Raw genomic sequence first — 23234 nt, 5'->3', positions numbered from 1 at the left:
AATCACTTATGCCGCCATTAAAGTGATATTTTAGGCTTTCTAGTATAGAGGGCGGTGCAGATGACCATTTAACGAAAATTGCAAATGTCAAGACTGTCAATGTCGTAAGTTTTTCAAATCAATGTACATATTTGTTTTGTGAATTTAATTTAGTAAAAATTGTATTTGCAAAGGCTAAAAGACTTTTAAGAAACAATTCTGAAACTAGAACTATTTTAAACTCTGTCAGAGAACATTTAGCTGCAGTTAATAATGGGTAATGTTAACCAAAAAGTTGAGGCTGCCTCAGTACCTGCTAAGGAAGTTGCTTCTGAAGCCCCCAAAAAACTGAAACCTTGCTGTGCCTGTCCGGAAACTAAGAAAGTACGAGACCAATGGTAAGTTTTTAACCCAAATTCTAGGCAATTGCAAGTCTTAATTATAATCTTTATCTTAGTATCATCGAAAGAGGAGAAGAACATTGTGGAGACCTAATTGAGGCCCATAAAAAGTGCATGAGAGACTTGGGCTTTAACATATAAGTGGCACAACCTAGCTGTAGTGTGTATATAGTCATGTTGAGATGTAAAGTTAATTTATTGAAAATGCCTAAAGGCAAGAATTTTGTTAGGTTAGTGATATTGGTTTAGGAAAACCTAACCTAGTTCTGAAAATAAAATTGTTCCTACTACAATTTTGAAAGTTTTTTTTTACTATCCTTGCAAAAATTTAATATCTACAATGTGTGAAGCAGCAGGACCCAGTTCTCCTAAATACACTGAAGAAGAAAAGGACGCCGCTGCATTTTTAAGAGAAAGATTTTTGTTTCTTGTAGCATCTTTACCAGGTAGATTTTGTCCTCTTTGGTTGTAGATTTGAGTGTAATTTTATAAATTTCAGCCAAAACTTGCAAAATAAGCATGTACGATAAAACTGAAGTGACTGGCCAATTGAGGGCTTTTGATTTACCCTTTGAAAATGCTGTAGTGGATAACTTAAAACCTCCCAGCTCAGACATTCCCATTCCAAGAAGTATTCTTCGCACCAGTGATATATTAACAATAAGGTATGAGAATCTGTAAACTGTCTGTGTGTATTTGCTAATAATTTAAGGTTAAAAATTAAGTTTGTCTTATTTAGAAGCAACCAGTGGTAGTATATAAGTAATTTAGAGATGGCATAGCAGGGCTTCAGATTTTAGATTTCTTAAATTCTTTATTCATATTTCAATTTTAGAATAATTAGTTGCTATAATAGGTTGTAAAAGTTTAATGAATGGTCTATCTTTTGCTCTCATCCTAAACTGAACGGAAAAGAGTTTAAAATCGGAATTTATTTTAAACCTAAATTAAATTATTTTTTTACCAAGTAAGGTTATGTACTTGTTTATATTTACAATTCGTAGCGCGGAGCGCCCCCAACGGCCGTTGAAAGCAAACGGAAATGACATGTTTTTTTTTGCTCTTTGTATATTTTGTATTTTTCAATTTCCTTGTAATTTAAATAAAATTACAACTCATTAGAACAGTTTATTAATTTTCAGTGAAAGTTTATCTTCATGACCATGACGATTATACAAAGTGATAATAGCCAAAATTAAATGCTCCTTACATCATTTTATCAGCTGTTATCCACATTTTTGATAACTTTGGTTATATTTAATAGTGTTGCTTGTAACATTGAAGCACAATCTACATTAAAAATGGGAGTAACTGTTGTAGAAAATAAAGAAGCAGTTATAAACAAATTATGTTCATTAATAGAAAGCACTGCAAAAGAAAGCATTGCAACAAATGGTTCTTTTAACATTGGTGTCTCTGGAGGCTCTTTACTGTCCTTCCTAGTCTCCGGTCTGCCAAGAATCAACACAGACTACAGCAAATGGAAAATATTCTTCTGCGATGAGCGTTTAGTACCTGTTGACGATCCAGATTCTACATTTGGTGTGTACAAAAAACAACTAGTAGATACTCAAGCAGTTAACCTAAGAGAAGACCAGTTTGTGGTGGTTCAACAAGGTGTAACAGCTGAAGAAGCTGCTCAAGCTTATGAAGCTGAAGTAAGAAAACTTGTACCTGGAAGCCCACCCCAATTTGACTTACTGTTGCTTGGAATGGGACCTGACGGTCATACATGCTCACTATTTCCTGGACATAACCTGTTAAAAGAAACTTCAAGGTGGGTAGCTCCTATCACAGACTCACCAAAACCACCTCCAAGTCGTATTACATTAACATTTCCTGTGATCAACAATGCAAGAGTGTGTGCCTTTGCTGTGTCAGGAAAAGAAAAAGCTGAAATGATTAAAAGAATACATGTGGATAGGGAAGATTTACCAGCTGGTCGTGTACAGCCTGTGACTGGGAAATTGTATTGGATTGTTGATAAAGATGCAGGAGCACTATTGTAATGATTTTTGTAAGGGTGGAATTGGGATCAATATACTACTTGTTAAGCATTTGTTAAATTAAACGAATAAATGGGGTTTTAATTTTAAACTTTCCATAGTGTTTTTTGCTTCAATCTAGCTAGATATGGTTAATGAAAGGGTAATAAATAATTTTTCATCTACCTGGAGTATAGAATAAGCAGGTGGTAAATTTAGTTTTCTTGGCAATTGCCAATGCGCCAAGTATTAGGAGTAACTAAAATGTACCTTTGCGCGTTTCTGCTCTCCTTACAATTATCAGAAGTAATAGTAATATGTCCTATTTTCTTTAAAAACTGGATTTTTATCAGGAGCACAGACGTAGCAGAAGGTATTCTTAGTTCTATTGAAAAACGCGTTTTCACTACAAAAAAATGGAAATAAAAAATAAAATCTCATAAACTGATCAATAAATTTGATTCATGGCAAGTTATGAGGATGTTTTTTTTTTGTTCCACTGTTCTATATTATTTTATTGACAGAAGTGACGTATGTTAAAAATGTTTACAATATTGCCAAGTCTTTCTTGAAGATCAATTAATCATTGCATGGTGCATAGCAAATACAGGTCGACCGACTAATCCCGATTAACTGATCAGGCTTAATGGAACAAATGACACTTTTTGGCGACACGCGGTGGCATGACATGGGTGTGGGTATAATAGTAAAGTGGGAAATTGAAATCATATTAATTAAATAAAAAGTTGCATAAAATAAAGCACATTACTAAAATACCTACGTCAAAAATTGATGTTTTTATTAACAATATATACAAATGAGTTCCTAAAAATTAAACTTTTATCGCAAGCACAATTTACCTAAAACTTAATACATCTACCACCTATGATTAAAACCACCAGGCCCCCGGGGTCCGCCGAATCTCTGATTAAAGTTGGGATTAAATTGGGGACGAGGTTGTCTTGGATTCATAAAATTCGGTCTTTGATTCGGATTTCCAAACTGATTTGGATTCCCATACGGATTTGGACCGGGCCCTCTCATCGGAAACGAAAAACGAGGTGCCATATTCATTGGGCCTTGATTGGGGGGACTCACGCCTGGTCCCAAATTCCTAATCATCAAATGCTGGTTAGGTAATACGGGTCTTTGACCCATTGGTGGCGCTCCTAGTCTAGGTGCATTCGTGTTTGGGGTGCCTGAGTATAATGAAACTGGCGTCTGAGCTTTCTCTGCTAACGGATTCGGTAGATTAACGCCGCTTGGAGCAAGTCTGAAATACAATAATAAACCTCAACTTAACTGGTTTCAAAAAATGAAAAAGTGCGAAAAGTCAAGAGAATTCCCCAATTTTTTATGATTTTATTTAATATTTTATCTTGTTTCTAAAATTCGGGCAAGTTTAAAATAATTGAATATGAATGAATGAAATAATTCCTAATAACCGACAAACGTCTAATATAATACCATTTTGCGAGTGACATCATACAACTTACCCTAATTTTAGACGGGGAACAAAATAAAATGATAAAAATTGGGTTGTTTTATTGGAAAATAAACTTTTCGCACTTTTTAAATTTTTTTTTTTAAAGCCAACTTTTTGACCTCCCCGTATCATTTTTCTAAAATTCTTTTTGCACCCACTCGTAGAACCAAACTTGTTTAACACTACAAAACACAAAAACCAAGAAGAAAACGTTTTATGTTATGCGAAAGTTATTGTTTTAGGTACTGCAAATGTCGAATTTCAGATAAAATGGTATATATCTCAGAAACAGATAATATGCCCTATCTCTCTTCTGTTTATAGTAAGTTGAGTAAGACGGAACGTATTGTTGCAAAGCGAACTTTTGATTATTAGTTAGGATTTCTTTAGTTATTTGTTGTTACCCCTGTATGTTACGTTGCTTTGTTTACGTTCTACGTTCCTTTGTCTGTGTTCTAGAAAATCCTGGCTCCGTTGCTTATATAGAGAGAGATTTATGTTATAGCTTAATGAGTGTGAGAGAGAAAGTCAATTTCATGAATATTTGGGAATTTTCTAGAAACCATGGAAGCCTATATAAGCAGCTGAACCAGGCCTGGTTAGTTAGTTGTTGAGTTGATGGTTGTAGTGAAGTCGAAGTTGTCAGATATCGAGGTTAAGTGTCAGTGTCAGTTTATTGTTTGTAAACAATATACAGTGTTGTTCAAGAAGTGTGTTATTAAGGAGTACGACGGTACATTTGGTGTCAGAAGTGGGATTGGAGAATCGAAGAAGAGATCCAGAGGAAGACAGAAGCAGAAGGTGTGTTGAATGCCTGTGAGTACACGACAACAAAGCGCCAAAATGGATGAAGGAATGAAACAACTTATGGAGATGATTCAAGTGATGAAAGCAAGTCAGGACCAAAAGTTCGAAGAAATGAAAGCGAGCCAAGACCAAAAGTTCGAAGAAATGAAAGCAAGCCAAATAAGTCAAGAGCAGTTCGAGGAGTTAAAAGCAAGTCAGGACCAAAAGTTCGAAGAAATGAAAGCGAGTCAAGACCAAAAGTTCGAAGAAATGAAAGCAAGCCAAGACCAAATTAAAGACCAGTTTCAACAACAAGATGAAAAATTAGACCGAGTAATAAATGAAATAAAAGGAGAAATGGACAACAGGATGGAAATTTTGGAAGAAAAGGTAAATGAGAGGATAAGCGGTATGGAGGAGACCGTTCAGACCTTGCGAGAGGAATTTGACAAACTACAGGAAAAGTCTTCAAAGCCAACCGTAGTCGCCAGTTCTAGTGTCTGCTCAAATATAAAGCCACCAGTTTTCGACGGTAAGACCTCATGGCAGGTTTACAAAAAACAGTTTGAGGCTGCCGCAGAGGCCAACAAATGGACATCAAGTGACAAAGCCACTGCCTTGGTTTTGTCACTTCGAGAAGAAGCACTGGAGGTTTTGCAGACTTTGGACGAGAGCCAGTACAAAAACTACGACGACTTAATCCAACATTTAGAGATGAGATTTGGAAATAAGCACCTAGAACAAGTATACGAAGCTCAGTTGTCTAGTAGGACCCAAAGAAGCACGGAAACACTTCAACAGTATGAAGCCGACATTGCTCGATTAGTTTGTCTGGCCTATCCAACGGCCTCTCACGACATTAGAGAGCGAATGGCAGTACGGACTTTTGTACGAGGTCTTAAAGATTGTGACACAGAGCAAGCAATACGATTAGCGAGATGCCAAACATTGCATGATGCTCTTGCCTACGCTTTGGAGTTTGAGGCGGTCAAGCAAGTATCACGAGGACATACCCGAGTGCGTCAAGTCAGAAGCCTTACATCGGAACCGAGAAACCGATATTCCAATTCAGATCACACAATCACTCAGTCAGACTTGAATCGTCAGCTGGAGACATTTCGAAAAGAACTAATGGGAGCGTTAAATAGAAGAAGTCAGAACAACCGAAACGCTCAAATCACCACGTTTACTCGGTCATTGGAATGCTGGAACTGTGGAGAAAAGGGACACATTCAATCGCAGTGCCGCAAACCTAGAGGAATGCAAAGACTTCAAGAATATGACTTCCAGATTGAACACAGAAAGGGACGTTTGTACGGAAACGCGGACGCAGTGTCACGAAGACCTTGTGTGGAAGGTTGCAATAACTGTAAACGCCTGGAGATAGCTGAATTTGGAAAGCCTTGTCGAAGGATCGCTCTGAAAAATGACATCGCATGGGATCGGGAAAACTTGGCTGCCGATCAACGAGAAGACCCCGATTTAGGACAGATAATTAACTGGAAAGAGCGTGGAGAAAGACCAAATTGGGAGGAGATTTCCGCTAAGTCTCCAACATTAAAGGGATATTGGGCATTATGGGAGTCCCTTATTATTGATGGAGATTTACTAAAAAGAAAATGGGAAAGTCCGGATGGGAAAGAAGAACGACTACAGGTAGTTCTGCCAAGAAACCGAGTTAGTGACGTACTGAAAGAAGCCCATAGTGGAATTGGTGGAGGGCACTTTGGCATCAACAAAACGTTAAATAAAGTTAGGGAAAAGTTCTATTGGCTACAAAGCCGCTCAGATGTAGAAGATTGGTGTCGGCGTTGCGCAGACTGTTTCAGTAGCAAGGGTCCCAAAACTCGAAGCCGAGGATGTATGAAGCAGTATATTGTCGGAGCTCCGTTTGAGAGGATTGCCGTTGATGTAGCTGGACCTTTTCCCAAAACTAATTCCGGAAATCGCTATGTCTTGGTCGCAATGGACTACTTCAGTAAATGGCCAGAAGTGTACGCAATACCAAACCAGGAAGCCGCTACTGTAGCAGAAGTTCTGGTTGACAACTTCTTCTGCAGATTTGGAGTACCGAGGGAGCTGCATTCGGATCAAGGGCGTAATTTCGAATCGGCAGTATTCACGGAAGTGTGTGACCGATTGGGAATTAAGAAAACCAGAACTACTCCATTACACCCACAGTCAGACGGAATGGTGGAACGTTTCAACCGGACACTAGACAACTACCTAAGGACAGTCGTCGATAACAATCAGACAGATTGGGATCAGCACATTCCGTTGTTCCTGATGGCTTATCGATCGGCAGTACATGATTCCACTGGCAAAACACCAGCTAGTGTTGTCTTTGGAAGGGAGCTTCGTTTGCCAATAGATCTTCTTTTTGGACGACCGGAAGAACCCCCAGCCTCTTGTGACAGCTATTCAGAAAAATTGGCGCAACGCTTGCACGTGATCCATGAGGAAGTCCGGCAGAAGTTGAAATTTGCAAGCGACCGACTAAAGACAAGATATGACAAAAGGGCCAACAGCAGCGGATTCCAAGCCGGTGATCAGGTCTGGTTATACAATCCTGCTCGAAAGAAAGGAAAGTCGCCGAAGCTACAGAGGTCATGGGAGGGACCCTACGACGTTATAAAGCGTCTGAACGACGTCGTCTACAGAATACAGCGAGGACATCGGGCGAAAATGAAAATAGTTCACCTAGATCGACTTGCACCTTACCGACCACCCAAAGCTGGTGAAGTTGATGATCGGGACGATCAACTCTAGGAGGGGGGCAGTGTTGCAAAGCGAACTTTTAATTATTAGTTAGGATTTCTTTAGTTATTTGTTGTTACCCCTGTATGTTACGTTGCTTTGTTTACGTTCTACGTTCTTTTGTCTGTGTTCTAGAAAATCCTGGCTCCGTTGCTTATATAGAGAGAGATTTATGTTATAGCTTAATGAGTGTGAGAGAGAAAGTCAATTTCATGAATATTTGGGAATTTTCTAGAAACCATGGAAGCCTATATAAGCAGCTGAACCAGGCCTGGTTAGTTAGTTGTTGAGTTGATGGTTGTAGTGAAGTCGAAGTTGTCAGATATCGAGGTTAAGTGTCAGTGTCAGTTTATTGTTTGTAAACAATATACAGTGTTGTTCAAGAAGTGTGTTATTAAGGAGTACGACGGTACAGTATGTTTAATATCAATTTTAACGAAACGTCAACGGGGCTCAAACGGCTAGGGAGGCGGAGCTGAAACTGTTGGTTATGTTAATGTTTAATTTCTAGTGATTTATGTTTAGGAGATTATCTTCTGCGGGAAAAACGCCGTTTAAGCGTTGTGTTGTTCAATCGTGTTCAAAAAGTTGTAGGAGCTGCCCCAATAAGATATTTTTACGAGATGAGTAACTTGCGTCCTGACGTAACACTTCCACGTACGTCACAGAGGATCGTGCCCGGCTCATTTCAACTTTCTTTTTAAGCTTTTTGTAAAATTACTAGGGTATGTAATATTGAAATGTAAGACGTAAAGCACGTTTTAATACACGTATTTTAAAATTTTCATATTTGAAACCTTAAATTCCACATGGCAGACGACCCCATTGTCATTTTTTAATAACAACTTCAAACATATCGAAACTGGAGAGAGATAGGTAAAGAGGACATTATACATAAAAGTTGTTAAAAATTTTCTGTAAAGTCCAAATATGTGTAATAATATACTGGGTGTTTCATTTAAAATAAAAAAGCTAGGGTCGAATTCCGGTATAACCAAAAGTGTCAAAACTTAAATTATAACCTAGGCAACCAAATTTTCAAAAAATGTCCATGTCTGATTTTCCCTAAACGTCTAATCGACCATCAATCACCCTCTATATATTCTTAGTCACAAAAGTATGCAGCCAATTCCATCATTATACTGATGAACCCTGTAGTGTGCCTAAAATAAACATTTTGATAGAAATTCAAACAGCAAATTGATTGGCATATAATCAAACTACATTTCCAAAAAAAATCTGGCCAGTAGTTTTCCAAAAAATTAATTTCAGGTTAAGCAATAAGTTGATAATGTGTTAAGTTTCTGCAGCAGCTCTTTGTAGACATTCTAGAAACAATTAACCGGATCCACTTAGACCTTGTTAAGTCAGGTCAGAAACGCCAAAACAGCAACACACAAATTAAAAAGTTATTACTAACCTGCCTGTTGGTGCATTTGAACTACTACTGTTCGAAATTTCCTGAACATTTTTCTTCTCTTGTGCTTTCTGTACGCTGCTCACGATATTAGCCAAATTGTCCATATTAATTCCGCTTAGAGCTCGAGCAAAGTCAGCTGAAGATGTAGGAATTACCAGGTTTTGGACTGACGTCGGCGGTGAGTTAGTCGCGGGCAAACCCAGTAAATTAACATTCGAAGAGCCTTGTTTGGAACTCAAAGAGCTCATCAGATTTGAAATCAACGTTTTGGCATCTGTTAAAGTAGATTCCTTACGTGTTTCTTGCAATTCTTTTTGTTGCACGTTTTTCGATGCTGCTTTAACCACGTCTAAAATAAATTACTTTCTTAGTTAAGAAAGCTGCAGTAATCGGTAAAATAGGAAGTACCATCAAAAGTGTAATCCTCGTCTTCAGAATCTAAATGAATTTTAGTGTTTTTCTCCTCCTTTCCTGTCATTGTTGAAGTTTCTGCTTGCGGGTTACCTTCCTCTAAACGACTTGCAAAGGGACTCCTATTACCATTTGTATCCGGACTTTTATCATCATCAATAATCACAACATTTTCTTGTGACAACTTATCGCCTCCTAAATTGACAAACTTTCTCAATCTACAATAAAACAACACTGTTATTCCCATGAAAAAATAAAAATCAATAACCACACCTCTCAACCCTTTCAGGCTCATCTAATTCTAGCTTTTTCAAGTAATTGATCAAGTTCATTTGTTCCTCAGTTGAAAGATCTTTGAAGTTCTGAAGCAAAGTCTGCAAGTCTGAATCGGATAAGTTCTCCATACTATTAGGATTGGACCGTTCAGGAGTGCTGGGCGATAAGGGTTCTGTCAATCCGTCTAGTGTTCCGGCGCTGTCATTGCGTTTATCTTGTTTGCTCCTAGTGGAGTTGGAATTCGTTTCGCCACCTGACAATTGTGAAAGAAATGACGCGGCTGTCACCGGTTTGCCGGATCCTTTAGACGCTTCGGCCATTCCGACCTATAATAAAAAATCACACAGTTTTTTTAGAGCAAATAATATAAAAAAGATATGTTTGGTTAGACAGTGAGCGGCAAAGACATTGCTGATTTAAAAATTACGAGTTTGAGGAAAAATTGTTCAGTCCCCGCGATTTTTTATTTTTATTGCACATTTTTGTAAGTAACTTTTATTTCTACATGGTGGCCACCTTTTTTAAATAGAAACTCTTCTTTTCATTCAGTTCTATATAAAATTTTAATAATTTATTTGTTACTCACTCTGTAGTTAACTTAAACGGTTTTGCAGAAAATAAAATGTAATAAAATAATATAGTAATAATAAAAATGTTTGGCGACGCAACAATATTATTGTCTTGAGAAAGCCTATTCTAAAGCTAAAAGAGGCAAATTTTATTTTGTTTGCACAATAATAATTAGAGTCCGAATTAAAAAACACTAAAATCGTGAAAAAAAGCTCTTAAAAAGCAAAATTATTTTTTTAAAAAAACATAAAAACCTGTAAAAAAGCACAAAACTCTTTCTGAGATGCAAAACTTTTTACTTTTTTTTCAAGTTCTAAACATTTTTTGAAGCTTTGAAACTTCTTTAGAAGCCTATAGAAGATTTTAAACTGTTTTGAAAACTTTCAATTTTTTTAACTACTTGAAGAGCATTTGGAAGGGTATTGGACAGTTTAAAGAGCATATTGAAGGTTCTGGAATGTTTTAGAGGCATTTGAAAATTCTTAAACGGTTTTACAATTTTTGGAATTTTCTGGACTGTCTTGATATTTTTTGGGTGCTTCTAGACTAGTTGAAGGGCATTTGGAATCTTTTAGAGTGTTCTAAAACCTTTTGGAAGCTTCTAGATTTTTTTGAAGGGCTTCTGAAGCCTTTGACTGCTTTAGAAGCATTTTGGAGTTTCTGTAGTGTTTTGAAAACGTTTTTAGACTACTTTAGGATCATTGAATGTTCTGGATGGCTTTTAAGACATTTGAAACCTTGTAAATGGTTCAAGATACTTTTGGAAGCTTTTAAACTGTTCTAAAAGCTTTTAGAAGGGTTTCAACTGCTTTAGATTTTGGAGTTTCTGTAATATTTTGAAACCTTTGAGACTACTCTACGAGCATTTGGAAAGTTTCTGGAGAGTTTAAAACGCATTGAAGGTTTTAACTGCTTTTAAAGCATTAGAAAACTTATGGAGGGTTCTAGAAACTTATGGAAACTTCTAAACTGCTTTAGAAGCATACAGGGAAGCTTTTAGACAGCCTTGAAATTTTTTCAGAAGCCTTTAGAGTGTTCTAAAAGCCTTTGGAAGCTTCTAGACTGTTTTGGAAGGCTTTCGACTGGTTGAGAAGCATTTTAGAGTTTCTGTAGTGTTTTAAAACCTTTTTAGACTAGTTTAGGAGTATTTGGAAAGTGTTGTTGTATTGTGTGAACAGTTTAAAGAGAATTGTATCTCTTGAAATCTTTTGAGAGCTTCTATAGATAAATTGAAAAGCATTTAGACAGCTTTTAGACTGTTCTAAAAGCTTTTGGAAACTTCTAGACTGTTTTGTAAGCTTTTGCAAGGCATTTTAGAGCTTCTATAGTATTTTTGAATGTTGAAAACCTTTTTAGACTACTTCAGGAGCATTTGGAAATAATTTGGTCAGTTTAAATTTGTAAATTGATACTTACACATTTTGCAACAGATAATTGGTATGTTTTTGTCTCTCAGAAGCCTTCAATATCTCAACATAGCTATTGCAATTGTAAATTAATCTATGCAAAATAAAACCATACAAAAAATAGCAGCAAATAAGCACAAAAAACTAAACTAAACACAAAAAGAAGAAAAAAACATGAAAAAAATCTGTCAAATGACGTATTTTTGCGTAAATGGTTCAGATTAGGTCAAAGGTTGGTTGTTTTTTTTTATTATTTACAAAAAGCAAAATTCCTAGAAATCCGGACTCTAATAATAATAGTGTACTCACCACAGCATTAATCAATTGTTCCAATTCAGCTTGAGTAACGTCAGTCTTTCCTTGTGCAACTAGGGCATTTGCTAATTGCCTAGCAATTGCTGCTTTATCCACAGCTCCTACACCTGGCACTGCAACAGCTTTTTCCACTACAAATCAAAGTCTTCTTATATCACCAATTGCAAAAGACTGAATAAGTTTTACCTGCAACTGATCGCTTCTTTTTCCGTTCACTGCCTAAATGAATTAAATTAGCCGTTTTCTGAATGGCTTTTTTAAACGCTCTCTCTTGCATCGGATCGACCAGTCCGGCCAATAGTTGACCTTTCAGTTTTTCTTTCACCTGTATTTTAATATCGATTTCCAAAACAAACTCAAACGCTAAAAGACGCCAATGTTACCGTTTCAAACATAACTAAGTTGATTTCATTATCAAGTAGGGTTTCACTGCTGTTGGCTTCCTTTTTCTCCAGAGCCAAAGCTTGGGCTAGCAAGTCGATAATTTTGGGTCCCAGCGAGCCTAATCGCTCCTCCAGAGCCGTTAAAAGTCGCAACACTGAGACTATGTTAACCTGAAATGTATGGAAATTATAACGGATATTCAGAAAAATTATATGTACAGACATACATCTTCATCGTCAGGCTCTTCGTCAACTAAGGGCGGTGGAATAAAGTTTAACTGCGGTCGCTTTACAGGATGGCCGTAGAAGTCATCTGGTGGGGTTACACGTGGTGGTCCATGATACATCACTACATAAATCGTATGAATAATTGTTGCTACGCTTTTGTTATCGAAATGTTTCAAGTGTATCAGGAAGGTATTCCAGTTTGTCAGTTTCCAAAATATCTCTTAAGCTAGCATATACATGTGTTTTATAAAATGGTTATATTTTGCTAAAAAACAAAACCAAAAATGTATTTTTTTCTTTATGGTCAAATTTTAAACTCCCGTTTACTGCACTAAGTAAAACATTCTAAACTGTACTTTTAAATAAATACTTGAACTTGTTAGGTAATTAAAAGTTATCGCTGCTGTACAGGGTGCTGCATTTTCGATGGTTTTACGGGGTATAGAGAAAACGGTAATAGATAGAAAAAAAGTAGCATACGTGTTCCGATCTCATTTTCTGAGCTGAGATGACTGGCGAAGAGTGGGCTGCGCAAACTTCTTTTGTTTCAAAGATACGGGGGGTTTTTGAAAATTGGTCATTTTGGAACATCCTCTGTATTTCATTTGCTATTAAAGTTATCAAAAAAGGAAAAACGGTTTCCGGTAGAAGTTTTGACGTAGAATCCAATGGCGTAGCCAGTTTTTTTCTATTACGTTTAGTTTCTGACATATGACACTAAGTTATATTTTTTTAAATGGAACACCCTATATATTTTTAGTTCATTTAATTCTGTTTATTTTTACCTTTTCAACGGTGTATTACAACATATAAGTTTGTAGAGGTTAATCCTGTTATTTTAAAAAAAGGACCTTTGCTAAGCTAAAAAATAACCAATATCTAAAATACCAAACAAAATCGGAAATCATATAACACATCAGGAAATTAAATATTTTTAATAAATCTTATTAAAAATCTAAGTTACAAACAGTTGTACCGTCACTTTAATAAGAAAAGTGGCCATTTCTATTTTCTACTATTTTTAAGGTAGAAGTTAAAAAAACTGTTTATAAACGACATGTAACATGTTAATATGAATATAGCCAAATTTGGTTTCGACTGTGGGTATTTTTATACATATTATTTAGCACTTTTTTATTAAGGAAACGCTTTTTTTCTAATTACGAAGATTAACGTTTACAAACTTATATGTTTTAATACACCGTTGAAATAGTAAAAATCAACAGAATTAAATGACCTAAAAATATATAGGGTGTTCCATTAAAAAAAATATAACTTAGTGTCATATGTCAGAAACTAAACGTAATAGAAAAAAACTGACTACGCCATTGGATTCTACGTCAAAACTTCTACCGGAAACCGTTTTTCCATTTTTGATAACTTTAATAGCAAATGAAATACAGAGGATGTTCCAAAATGACCAATTTTCAAAAACCCCCCGTATCTTTGAAACGAAAGAAGTTTGCGCAGCCCACTCTTCGCCAATCATCTCAGCTCAGAAAATGAGATCGGAACACGTATGCTACTTTTTTTCTATCTATTACCGTTTTCTCTGTACCCCGTAAAACCATCGAAAATGCAGCACCCTGTACATAATTAGATACAACAAAATACAAATAAGCTTACTTTTTTCTCTTTCCCAGGGAAGATCAGCTACAGTTCTTATCCTGTCTCTACCTCGAATATCCCTCTCATACGAACTTTCCCTCGGTGCACGTTCCCAACTTCTCTCTTTAGGTACGACGTCTAAAGTGGGATCCCGATCTCGGTGATGGTCTCTTTCTCTGTCCCGTCCAAAACCTGGCGATCTGCATATAACAAAAAAAAATGAATCCGCATTAATACGTTACTTGCATATTTCATTTTCTTGCGTTAATTTATATTACTCAGAAGTAAAAATAATCATAAATAAACTAATAACAATAATCATAGGTTATATCCCGAAACGTTCAAGTTTTATCAGGTAAATTGTGCATAGATGGTTTCTTGTAAAATTTTGTTTGGAAAATGATTATTTAGTCAAAACTTTGCCTAAAAGAAAAATTTTTAGGCAAATGAACAAAAACACACATTTTAGTTCATTTTTCAGTCAGTTTTTCTACTTATTTATAAATTTCCGCCGTAGAACTGTGAAGCGAGCTCCGAAGTAGATCCGAAGCGAGCTAAAAATATGAGTGGAATTGTCAGTGTAAAACTAGCTTTGGATAATGTTGCTTTGTTGCGTGAATCTTTCTTCCTCTTTATTAGATCTGCACAGAGCTGACGCAACTTTAATTAGGCAACGTTTTACCTACCGATTCTTTACGTACCCACAGTAATAACTGATTTTGTGCGGAAATATTACTACTTAATGAAATACAAAATTGCAATAATCCATTTTACTTCTGAGATAAAGCGTTGAAAAGAATAACATCCAAAAATGTTCAACTGTAGACCAAACCACGCCTACTTTTATTGAAAAAAAAAGTCCACAAAAACAACTTACCTGGATCGTTTATCTCGTGAATTTCTCGATCCATTTGTAGGTGACCGTCTAGAACGTTCGATCGACCGTCGACTTCTATCGGGAGACCTTCGTGAGCGTTCAGGCGAACGCCTTCTTTCGGGACTTCTCCGTCTGGGAACTTTCTCTGGAGATCTCTCTCTGGGCTTGGGCGGTGGTTTCGCTGCAGCCCTTCGACGGTCATTAACCGGAGATCTACTTCTGCGACCTTTCGGCGCAGATCGAGGAGGAGAAGTGTCACTTTCCCAGGGACTATGAGATCTCACCCTTTCTACCCTTAATTACCAAATACAAAAAATATGTATTGAAATCGGAATATGTTGTCAAACAAATAAGTTTGGAGCTCAATAATTGACAATAATTAGAAACAATAAATAAACGGTAATAACTAACCTGGGCACAGGTTTCTTAATTGGCGGCTGATAAGGTGTATCATCTTTAATATCGTCCAAAATAATCACTTCAGGATCTATATCCGGTCTGGAAGCCATGGGCGGGTTTGTTTTGCTGACTTCTTTAAGATGAAGTACAACTTTCGGTGGATTAGAGATGTTGGGATTGGAAGGACCACCGATTCGAAAACTAATAGGTTGAGCCTCTTCAACCAATCCTTCAAACATAATGTTAGTTTACAAAATTTGCAAAAAAAATTACAAAACTTTGACACTCACCTAAACGCTTCCTCAATCCTTCCTTCCTACTTTTCAAGTCTTCGTCAGACAACTGTCGCATTCTAGTTCCCCAAAACTTAATCCATTCTGGTTTGAAATCGTACTTAGATGCATCCTTGCCTTCAGCTTGCAATTCTTTATATCTAATGATAAAGCATTACTTATACATATGTTTCCTACAGGTTTTGAGGAAATTTACCGCCTGTTCCAAAATAACTTCCACTCCTCATTGTATTTAGGATGCCTTTCTGGGTTCTTTTCGTGTTGCTTCAATGTTTTTTCAATGTCATTTTCAATCGCTCTGGACAACTTGTGGTATTCCTCAATTTTTTGCCTTTCTTCTCTTTCACGAATTTTGCGCTTGTCCTCTTCATCTGCTTTACCGGTCTTCTTTCTGGGAGAAGGAGATTTTCGTCTGTAGGCCAGCCTAAATTAAGAACGCGTCGCTTAATAATTACTACTACAGTTTTTACCACAATATTTGAATTAACCTGTTGTCAATTGGACGCCTTGCAGGGCCTCGCTGTGGTGGTGATCGATTGCGCGCTAATCTTCGACCACCTTTTGAATTACCTTCATCACTAGATATGCTGGAAACGCTCGACAAACTGCGACGACGATTTCTGGGAACTATTCAAAATTGAAAGAAAAACCACGTGAAAATCCTAATAGGCGTTCTCGGAGAAACAAAACTAAACTCCGGTTTTTGATTATCAGAACTTTTACCATTTAGTTTTCGCGAGGGCATAACAAACAACAATGACCTACGATTGAAAAAAAAAAGGAAATTAACTTCTATATCTGATACAAATATCCAATAGCTCAATAAAATATTTTTTATCACTAGTTGACAATTTTTAGTATGTTAATAAAATAAAATCTATTTGAAAAATCAATATGAAGGAGAAAATACACTGTCACGTGGCAAATCCAATATTTGCAAAACGGCTGTCATTTTGAAAACAGCTTCTTTAGAACACATGTTCATCAGAAAAACTGAGCAAGAAGAAACTTTTGTTTTTTGTCCCTGCATGTTTACTAGTGTCCACTTGCCACACATTTTATTTTTGACTACATCTCAGTTATACCCTGTATACTAGAAGCAGTGGCAGGTTCTAGGACCACTGTTTAAAAAAAAATGACTAAACGTCAAAAAATCGTGAAAATCTGATCAACCAGTTCGAAAAACCGCAGCACCTTTTATACTCGCAAAACCGTTTGGTCAACTTTTTAACTTTTTAAAAAGCTCTGTGAGAATACTAGTACTAGAAAAACAAAGAACGTTAAGGGCGTCAACACGCCTTGTTTTTTGACCGGATTTGTCAATATTCTGGAACGAATAAACATCTCTACAAATTTAAAAAACTGACTGATTTATGGAATATAGATGTAGTTAATGTGTAAAGTAAGTTTGCATTTAGCGTTTTAGAAAGTTATTATCCATAAAAAAGTACGAAAATTTCGATTAAGTTGGGGTAACAATTTGAAGATGTTAAAGCAGTAGTATCTAACTATGCTTTTAATCATTGACAAGAGTTATTCTTCGTCTATGCATCTAAAAAAAGTTGACGTAAAAATATTCATTAATAGATCCGTGATTCCTTCCAGATAACTCCTTTGCAAAACGTTCTTAAAGCCTATATTACCTATATGCCCTTCTTTCGTTAACTTTGCATGGGCTTTGTCGGTCGAATAATGGCTGGAGTGATAGATTTGATACATAATAGAAATTATTTTTGATACAGCCACAGTCTGCCGAATAAACAAAAAAACAGACATGAAACTTACCTGGAGATCGTCGTGTCGGCCTATTTGGTGGTTGTGTCTTGCTAGGAGTTTCTCCACCTGGTTTTGTTTTTAAAATAGAACATTTTAGAATAATTTCATAATGAAGAAGGAAGAAAATGGTGAACAAAAATGTAAAATAATTTTTTTGCGAGGGCATTCTGCGAGAAACACTTTCTCTGACGTTTTTGAAATAGTTCTCAAATAGCGTCGATTTCCAGAACTGAAAAATGAATTCCATTAGCTCAATAAAATGTCCTTTATCACCAGTGACAATTATTGGCCCTTTTAAAGAAAACCTTTAATACAAGACAACTTTTCTCAAAGTTGTTGAACATCTAACATTGAGAGTGTGCCTCTCAATAAGGTTTTAGTTTGTAATTGTATGGGGTTTAAAGTAAAATAAAATCTATTTAAAAAATTCAATATGAAGCCGAGCATACACTGTCACGCGGTAAATCCAAAATTTGCAAAGTGGCTGTCATTTTGAAAACAACTCTTCTTTAAAACAAATCAAGAACACTGTTATGGAGATGATGGGTCCTCTAAGTGGAAACGCCGATTACTAAAAGTCTACGGGGACTTTTCTTGTGCGCTTCCAAGAGGCGGAAAGGGTGAAAATCTAGGAGGACCACGTGGATGTGACAGTGACGGTTATAGTTTCCACAAGGAATGACTATATCTTTTACTCGGATCGTGCCCTTAAGCAATTTTTTTAGTATTTTTGGTGTGTGTAAAGTAACTTTTGTGAAAAATTCTAGAGGTTCAGGGGCACAGGCCCGACTTTCTGAGCCTCTTACCTATTAAGCTGGCAAATACCCTAGTTGGTAACGCTACTAAACCGAGTAAAAAAAAATCGATGACCCAGTTCGAAAAAACATTTGGACACGCAGCCTTTTGGTCAAGTTTTTAACATTTTAAAATTCGCTGTAAGAATACTAACACTATAAAAACCAAAGACATTTAGAGTAAAACAAACTCACCTGGAGATCGTCGTGTGGGCCTGTTTGCTGATTGTGCCTTGCTCGAAGTTTCTCCACCTGGTTTTTTATTCTCCTCGGCAGGATTGCGCGATTTTTTGGACGGTCTAGCGACCACCGGTGGCGAGGGACTACGCTTTGAGGTTGTGAACACCGGTTCCCGTTCAATGAAAGACTTTCCTCCAAAACTTGTGGCCGTCTTTACAGGTCGACCTTCATCTATACCGCTCAGACGTAAAATTGAACTTTTAAGGTCAGGGAATATTTTAGTTATACCATCGAATGTTTTGGTAAGTTCGTCGTGCACCACCAACTCAACGAAAGTGTGTCCGTTAAGTTCGGAAAAATGAGGTCCTTTCATGATCTTCTCCAAATAAAACATTCGATCTTTTTCAAACTTGTCCTGATCGATACAAAACGGCCGGAGTCTGCCGTACTTTTTTTCGATAGCTTCTGCAATTTTTTGCAAAACAGTCTGCCAGTTTCTTTTGAATTGTTTAGTCATGTAGGGTGCTAAAGCGCGATAGCATGTAGGAAAATGCTTTTGTAAGTACTAAAAATATTACATGATTGAAGAAAAGAATCTTATTAATCAATGATGTGACAAACCTGTGAAATATGGTTGTAACTAGCTAAATGAGTTAAAAAAGTTCTAGGATCCCCTTTTTTATCACACAAAATACACAAATACGACGGCTCTTTACTTAAATCATAGTCAGTCATCTCAATAAGATACTCCAAAGCAACTAGTGGACCTACTTTGAATCCATCAAGGCGATCCTAAACCAACTTTCTTAAAAACAATTACATTTAATTATACAATCCCTACTTGTATTATGGCTTTTCTATCCATATCTTCAAAACCTGGCGGTACAGGCTCACCAGGTGCAACTTCCAAAATAGCATTCTCTTCTGATACAAGAGTTTCTTCTTCGCTTTCTATGCGTTTACGCCCGAACGTTGCTTGCATATTTAGGGAATGTCGTCGTCCCAATTCATGCTGATATACTCTTCCCATAACTGGACATTCGCAAACCTTTAAATAGATAATTGAACTTATTACTTTAAACTAACCAAAGAGTTGATAAAAGGTTTACCTTGCAAAACCAATGCTCTCCTCCATTAATGTAAGAAAGTTCAAAAACGTTTTCGTACTTGCCATTTCTTAGTACGGCTTTCAATTGCAGTAGACGATCGTTTTCAGCTTCCTGTAACGTAGTTTAGATTAGAAAAAGAAATATTTAAGTAGTTAAGGTTTCAATTCATTACACAATATTATTTGAAATACATTATTTAAGTAAAAGTTGTCCTAAAATTAATTAAAAATCAGGAAAAAATAATGTAACATTAATATAATCAGGTCAGTCGAATGACCGGCGGTTAAGCACACAGATAAGCGCATTAGACATTAATTATAGAAAATTCCATAAGTAATGTGTAATGTTTAACTTAAGAACGCTTTCAATAGATTCTGTCAGACTATGTTTGCCATACTTATTTTTCATATAAAATCGGAATTATTTATTATTTATTTACAAACTATCTAAATACTGAAATCGCTTTAATAAGCTTATTACTCAAATACTGCGTAAATTTTTAACAAAACTGCTAAAAACCCAATTATTTTAAAATGGTTGAGACTTTTGAATCAACTCATTGCCGCTCTCTGCGCATATAACGACAGTTGTATTGAATACAACACAACTATATGAATTTAAGACCACTTAAGAAGCTGAACATAACTGAATTGACCTACACTTCCATCACTTCTGCATGGCATTAAACATCACGACACCAAATAAAAACGCGAAGAACTTTTTTTGTGGAAACTTAAGACTATTGTTTGATTTGTTTGTTTTAGTCACACAATATTTCTGACGTCAAATCTGTTATATTTTGCATTTTTTGTATATTTTACAGACACCACAGGGTGTTTCAGGTTTTATGATCAGTGTGGGTTCCACTCCATAGCCTTAAATGATCACTAGTCTTATCTAGCTTTCAATAAAAATAATTTATTTACGATGAAAACGGATCTTAGCGTTTTACCGGCTTGTTTCCTAACCAACAGCAGAAAGCAAAAAATATTTGCCACCAGGTCATTAACGCAAAAATTTTACAAATTTTATCAATTTCCTAAAATTATATGAAAAGTTTTGAAAACGGAATATACTCATACAAACAAAACTTATTGCTGACAGACGGTCTAAGTTTACACATGTTAAAAGAGTTAATGGACACAGAATGTTAATTAATGTGATATAAGTAGCTAGGTAAGTACTTAAGTAAATAATATAATATTAAATGTATACAGGGTATTCCAAATGTTTCAGAATCCTCATTTTTTTGGATAATGATATTATTATAATGATTGTCCTTACTTCATCCAAATATCATCTATTCTATATCAGACACACACACAACCATACATCATCCAACTTTAATGTATACAGTTACATTTTTTTGAGTAGATCAGTTCTGTTAAATCTTGCTTTCAATTTTTCCATTTCATATACATGAAATACACTGTACACAGTAGCTATTTTAAGTCGTTTTGAATTAATCGTTTACGCATGCGTTTTCACCTAGTTGCTGTCAATAAAGTCAATATAATTGTCCGACCGGAAATAGAATTCTGATGATTCTAACCTAATTGTTACGTTTTCAGTTCTCCAGAGTCCTATATAACGTAAAGATTACCACCTTAATTTTCTCCTTCTAAGTTTTTGGATGTCTTGGTTTTTTCTTGCCCAGTTGCACTTTTAGCAGTGATAATGTAATACACAGCTGCAATGCAACTAATTCAATTATACAGGATGTCCAGATATGGTGCAACCAAGATAGTTAGTTGTACATCAAAAAGTGTGAAACAAGCCTATAACACTTCAAAAACAAAATAATAACGGTTCTACAAGGGGTTAAAGTTACATTTTCAATTTTTTTTCATTTAATTACTTTTTAAATAAATAATTATTAAACTCAGTTAAACTTACTTCTTTTAGGTTAATTTCATGAAAACATAAACACTCAGATGACTTTTAGACATGACAAATGACATGATCACATTTTACAAGTGACACTAAATCAAGTTGGAAAATTGCATAGAAGTCCAACACAAGTAATAAATATCCAAGAGAATTATCCAATTCATCTAAAGAGCACTTTAGACATGAAAACAGATTGCTTAACCCATCTGGTTCTTTACTTAAATTTCAAAGTAATTAAACAATCCTTTGTAAACTAAGATTGGTTTAATTTCCAGTAAGTTGGCACCTGGAGTCTGTATTATTACAATCAGTATTGCAAATACTGATAACAAAAATAATAAAATATGGTTATAGTAGTGACCGATTTTATCTAAGTAAGAATTTTCAGAACAATGTAACACCTTTCAATACCATAAATAAAACCAAACCTGTGACAATACTGACCTTTAATTAAAGAAAATAGAAAAAACACATTTTTGATAAAATTTCCACTTATACGTAATAAAAATCTTGATAACACAAATTTTGTATTTTTATTAAATAGTAACTGGGATTTTGTGAAGGAAACAACTTAATGCTAAAACTCAATATGTTTTACACACACATTTAAAATTTACAGGGTTGACTGGTTGTTTAGTACCTAAATTCTTTAGATTCAAACTTCTGGATAAAACATAAAATGTTGCCTACAACACCTTCAATTTAATAAACTGTGTACTTTACTGTACTTACCATTAATTGGGTAGAAAAAAATAGTTTTTAATCAATCTAGAGAATAATAATGTACCTAATATCATAATTATTTCTGTTACTGATACTTTTGTATTTTGTGTTATAACCTGATTTAAGAAGAAAAACTCAAAAACCCACCTTGATGTTATTTTTATAATAATAATCTCAAACCCACAAAGAAGAACTGCCATAAATTACACATTGATACTTACCTTTTACAAATAAAAACTAAAAATAAGGATACACAACACAACACTTCATGTGTTGTGTTTCTATAGACAATATTTACCTTTTTATTTAAGGAATTAAAGTCAACCAAGTCATCTTCAGTTCCTGGGGCCGCTGGCTCCATGTTTTTCAATTTAGTTTTAAATTTTCTATTACTGACCTTAACAATGATCTGTAAAGGAAATTTAAATTACAACCTATAACCATAAAATTGTTAAGTGGTTTTTGCAGAATGTTTCTGTTAATATATTGTAACTTACCTTAAGTAGCCCAGTATGTTTTAAATTACATGATCAGAAAATTCAAATTTGCCGTCACCCCATCACAACACAATATGGCTGCCTTTCAATTTGAAGAAAGCAATAATTAATTTATTCACATATAAACATTTATATAAAGCGGCTCTATGTTCTACTGCATTTTTAAGGTAATTTGAACCTTATCAACAAAACATTAAGGTGTTAAGAGCATTCAAAATTGTTGTATAACCAGGTTCCGGCTGTTGATTTTACGGCGCCCTGTGAGCTAAACAATACAGCCAGTCTTGTGGAAAAATCGACTTTTTTACATTCAATATATAAAAATAATTTACCTGTTTGCACTAATAGCTCCTCATAGTCAATTAGCTGTCCTGTATAAAGAAATCAGGAAAATAACTGGAAAATGTAAAATTCACCTCCACACCAAAAACACCACTTTGAAAGAGAACAAAAAAAAACATTTATTGTCAACTGTCAAATGGCAATTAATTTGTCATTAAAGTCTTTATTTATCAGACGTTGCCATATTTACAGAAGCTTTTGCCGTACTACGTTCAGAGTCAGAGATACGTTATGTAATTTTCTTAACTGTCAAACATCCGTTCTACGCGCTCGATACAACGTCAAAACGAACGGAACCTGGACAATAACTAAAATTAGTCAAAATTGTACTATGTACATTTTG

The 23234-nt window shown here is 35.5% G+C and overlaps 3 protein-coding genes and 1 long non-coding RNA gene across 4 annotated transcripts; 3 read left to right on the top strand and 1 right to left on the bottom strand.

Moving 5' to 3' along the window:
* Nucleotides 1-103: 103 nt before the first annotated feature.
* On the top strand, nt 104-673 carry Cox17 (Cytochrome c oxidase copper chaperone COX17). The gene is made up of 2 exons (XM_081984485.1): nt 104-377; nt 437-673. Exons 1-2 carry the CDS (start codon nt 253-255, stop codon nt 519-521), a joined length of 210 nt encoding a protein of 69 aa, XP_081840611.1. The 5' UTR covers nt 104-252; the 3' UTR covers nt 522-673.
* A 17-nt stretch (nt 674-690) lies between these two features.
* On the top strand, nt 691-1504 carry LOC145732313 (uncharacterized). Its single transcript, XR_014178991.1, has 2 exons — nt 691-826; nt 880-1504. It is a non-coding gene; the product is annotated as an uncharacterized LOC145732313 (long non-coding RNA).
* Nucleotides 1474-2477, top strand: Pgls (6-phosphogluconolactonase). Its single transcript, XM_081984441.1, has one exon. The coding sequence runs from the start codon at nt 1580-1582 to the stop codon at nt 2387-2389; it is 810 nt and encodes a 269-aa protein (XP_081840567.1). The 5' UTR covers nt 1474-1579; the 3' UTR covers nt 2390-2477.
* A 657-nt stretch (nt 2478-3134) lies between these two features.
* LOC145732211 (uncharacterized protein CG7065-like) lies at nt 3135-23043 on the bottom strand. Its single transcript, XM_081984315.1, has 22 exons — nt 22882-23043; nt 22351-22461; nt 19440-19550; nt 19172-19378; nt 18952-19122; nt 18619-18895; nt 18346-18561; nt 17366-17422; nt 16069-16207; nt 15777-16004; nt 15578-15720; nt 15300-15516; nt 14889-15182; nt 14030-14211; nt 12403-12524; nt 12176-12346; nt 11979-12117; nt 11787-11923; nt 9499-9827; nt 9223-9443; nt 8815-9163; nt 3135-3638 (listed from the first exon to the last, which is right to left on the bottom strand). Exons 2-22 carry the CDS (start codon nt 22411-22413, stop codon nt 3242-3244), a joined length of 4170 nt encoding a protein of 1389 aa, XP_081840441.1. The 5' UTR covers nt 22414-22461; nt 22882-23043; the 3' UTR covers nt 3135-3241.
* Between the last annotated feature and the right edge of the window lie 191 nt (nt 23044-23234).

Source organism: Ips typographus, linkage group LG1 (genome assembly GCF_016097725.1).
Source record: "Ips typographus isolate SLU linkage group LG1, UJ_Ityp_2.0, whole genome shotgun sequence".
NCBI lineage: Eukaryota > Metazoa > Arthropoda > Insecta > Coleoptera > Curculionidae > Ips > Ips typographus.
Note: the sequence above shows the minus strand (reverse complement) of the source record. Positions and strands in the feature narration are given on the sequence as shown.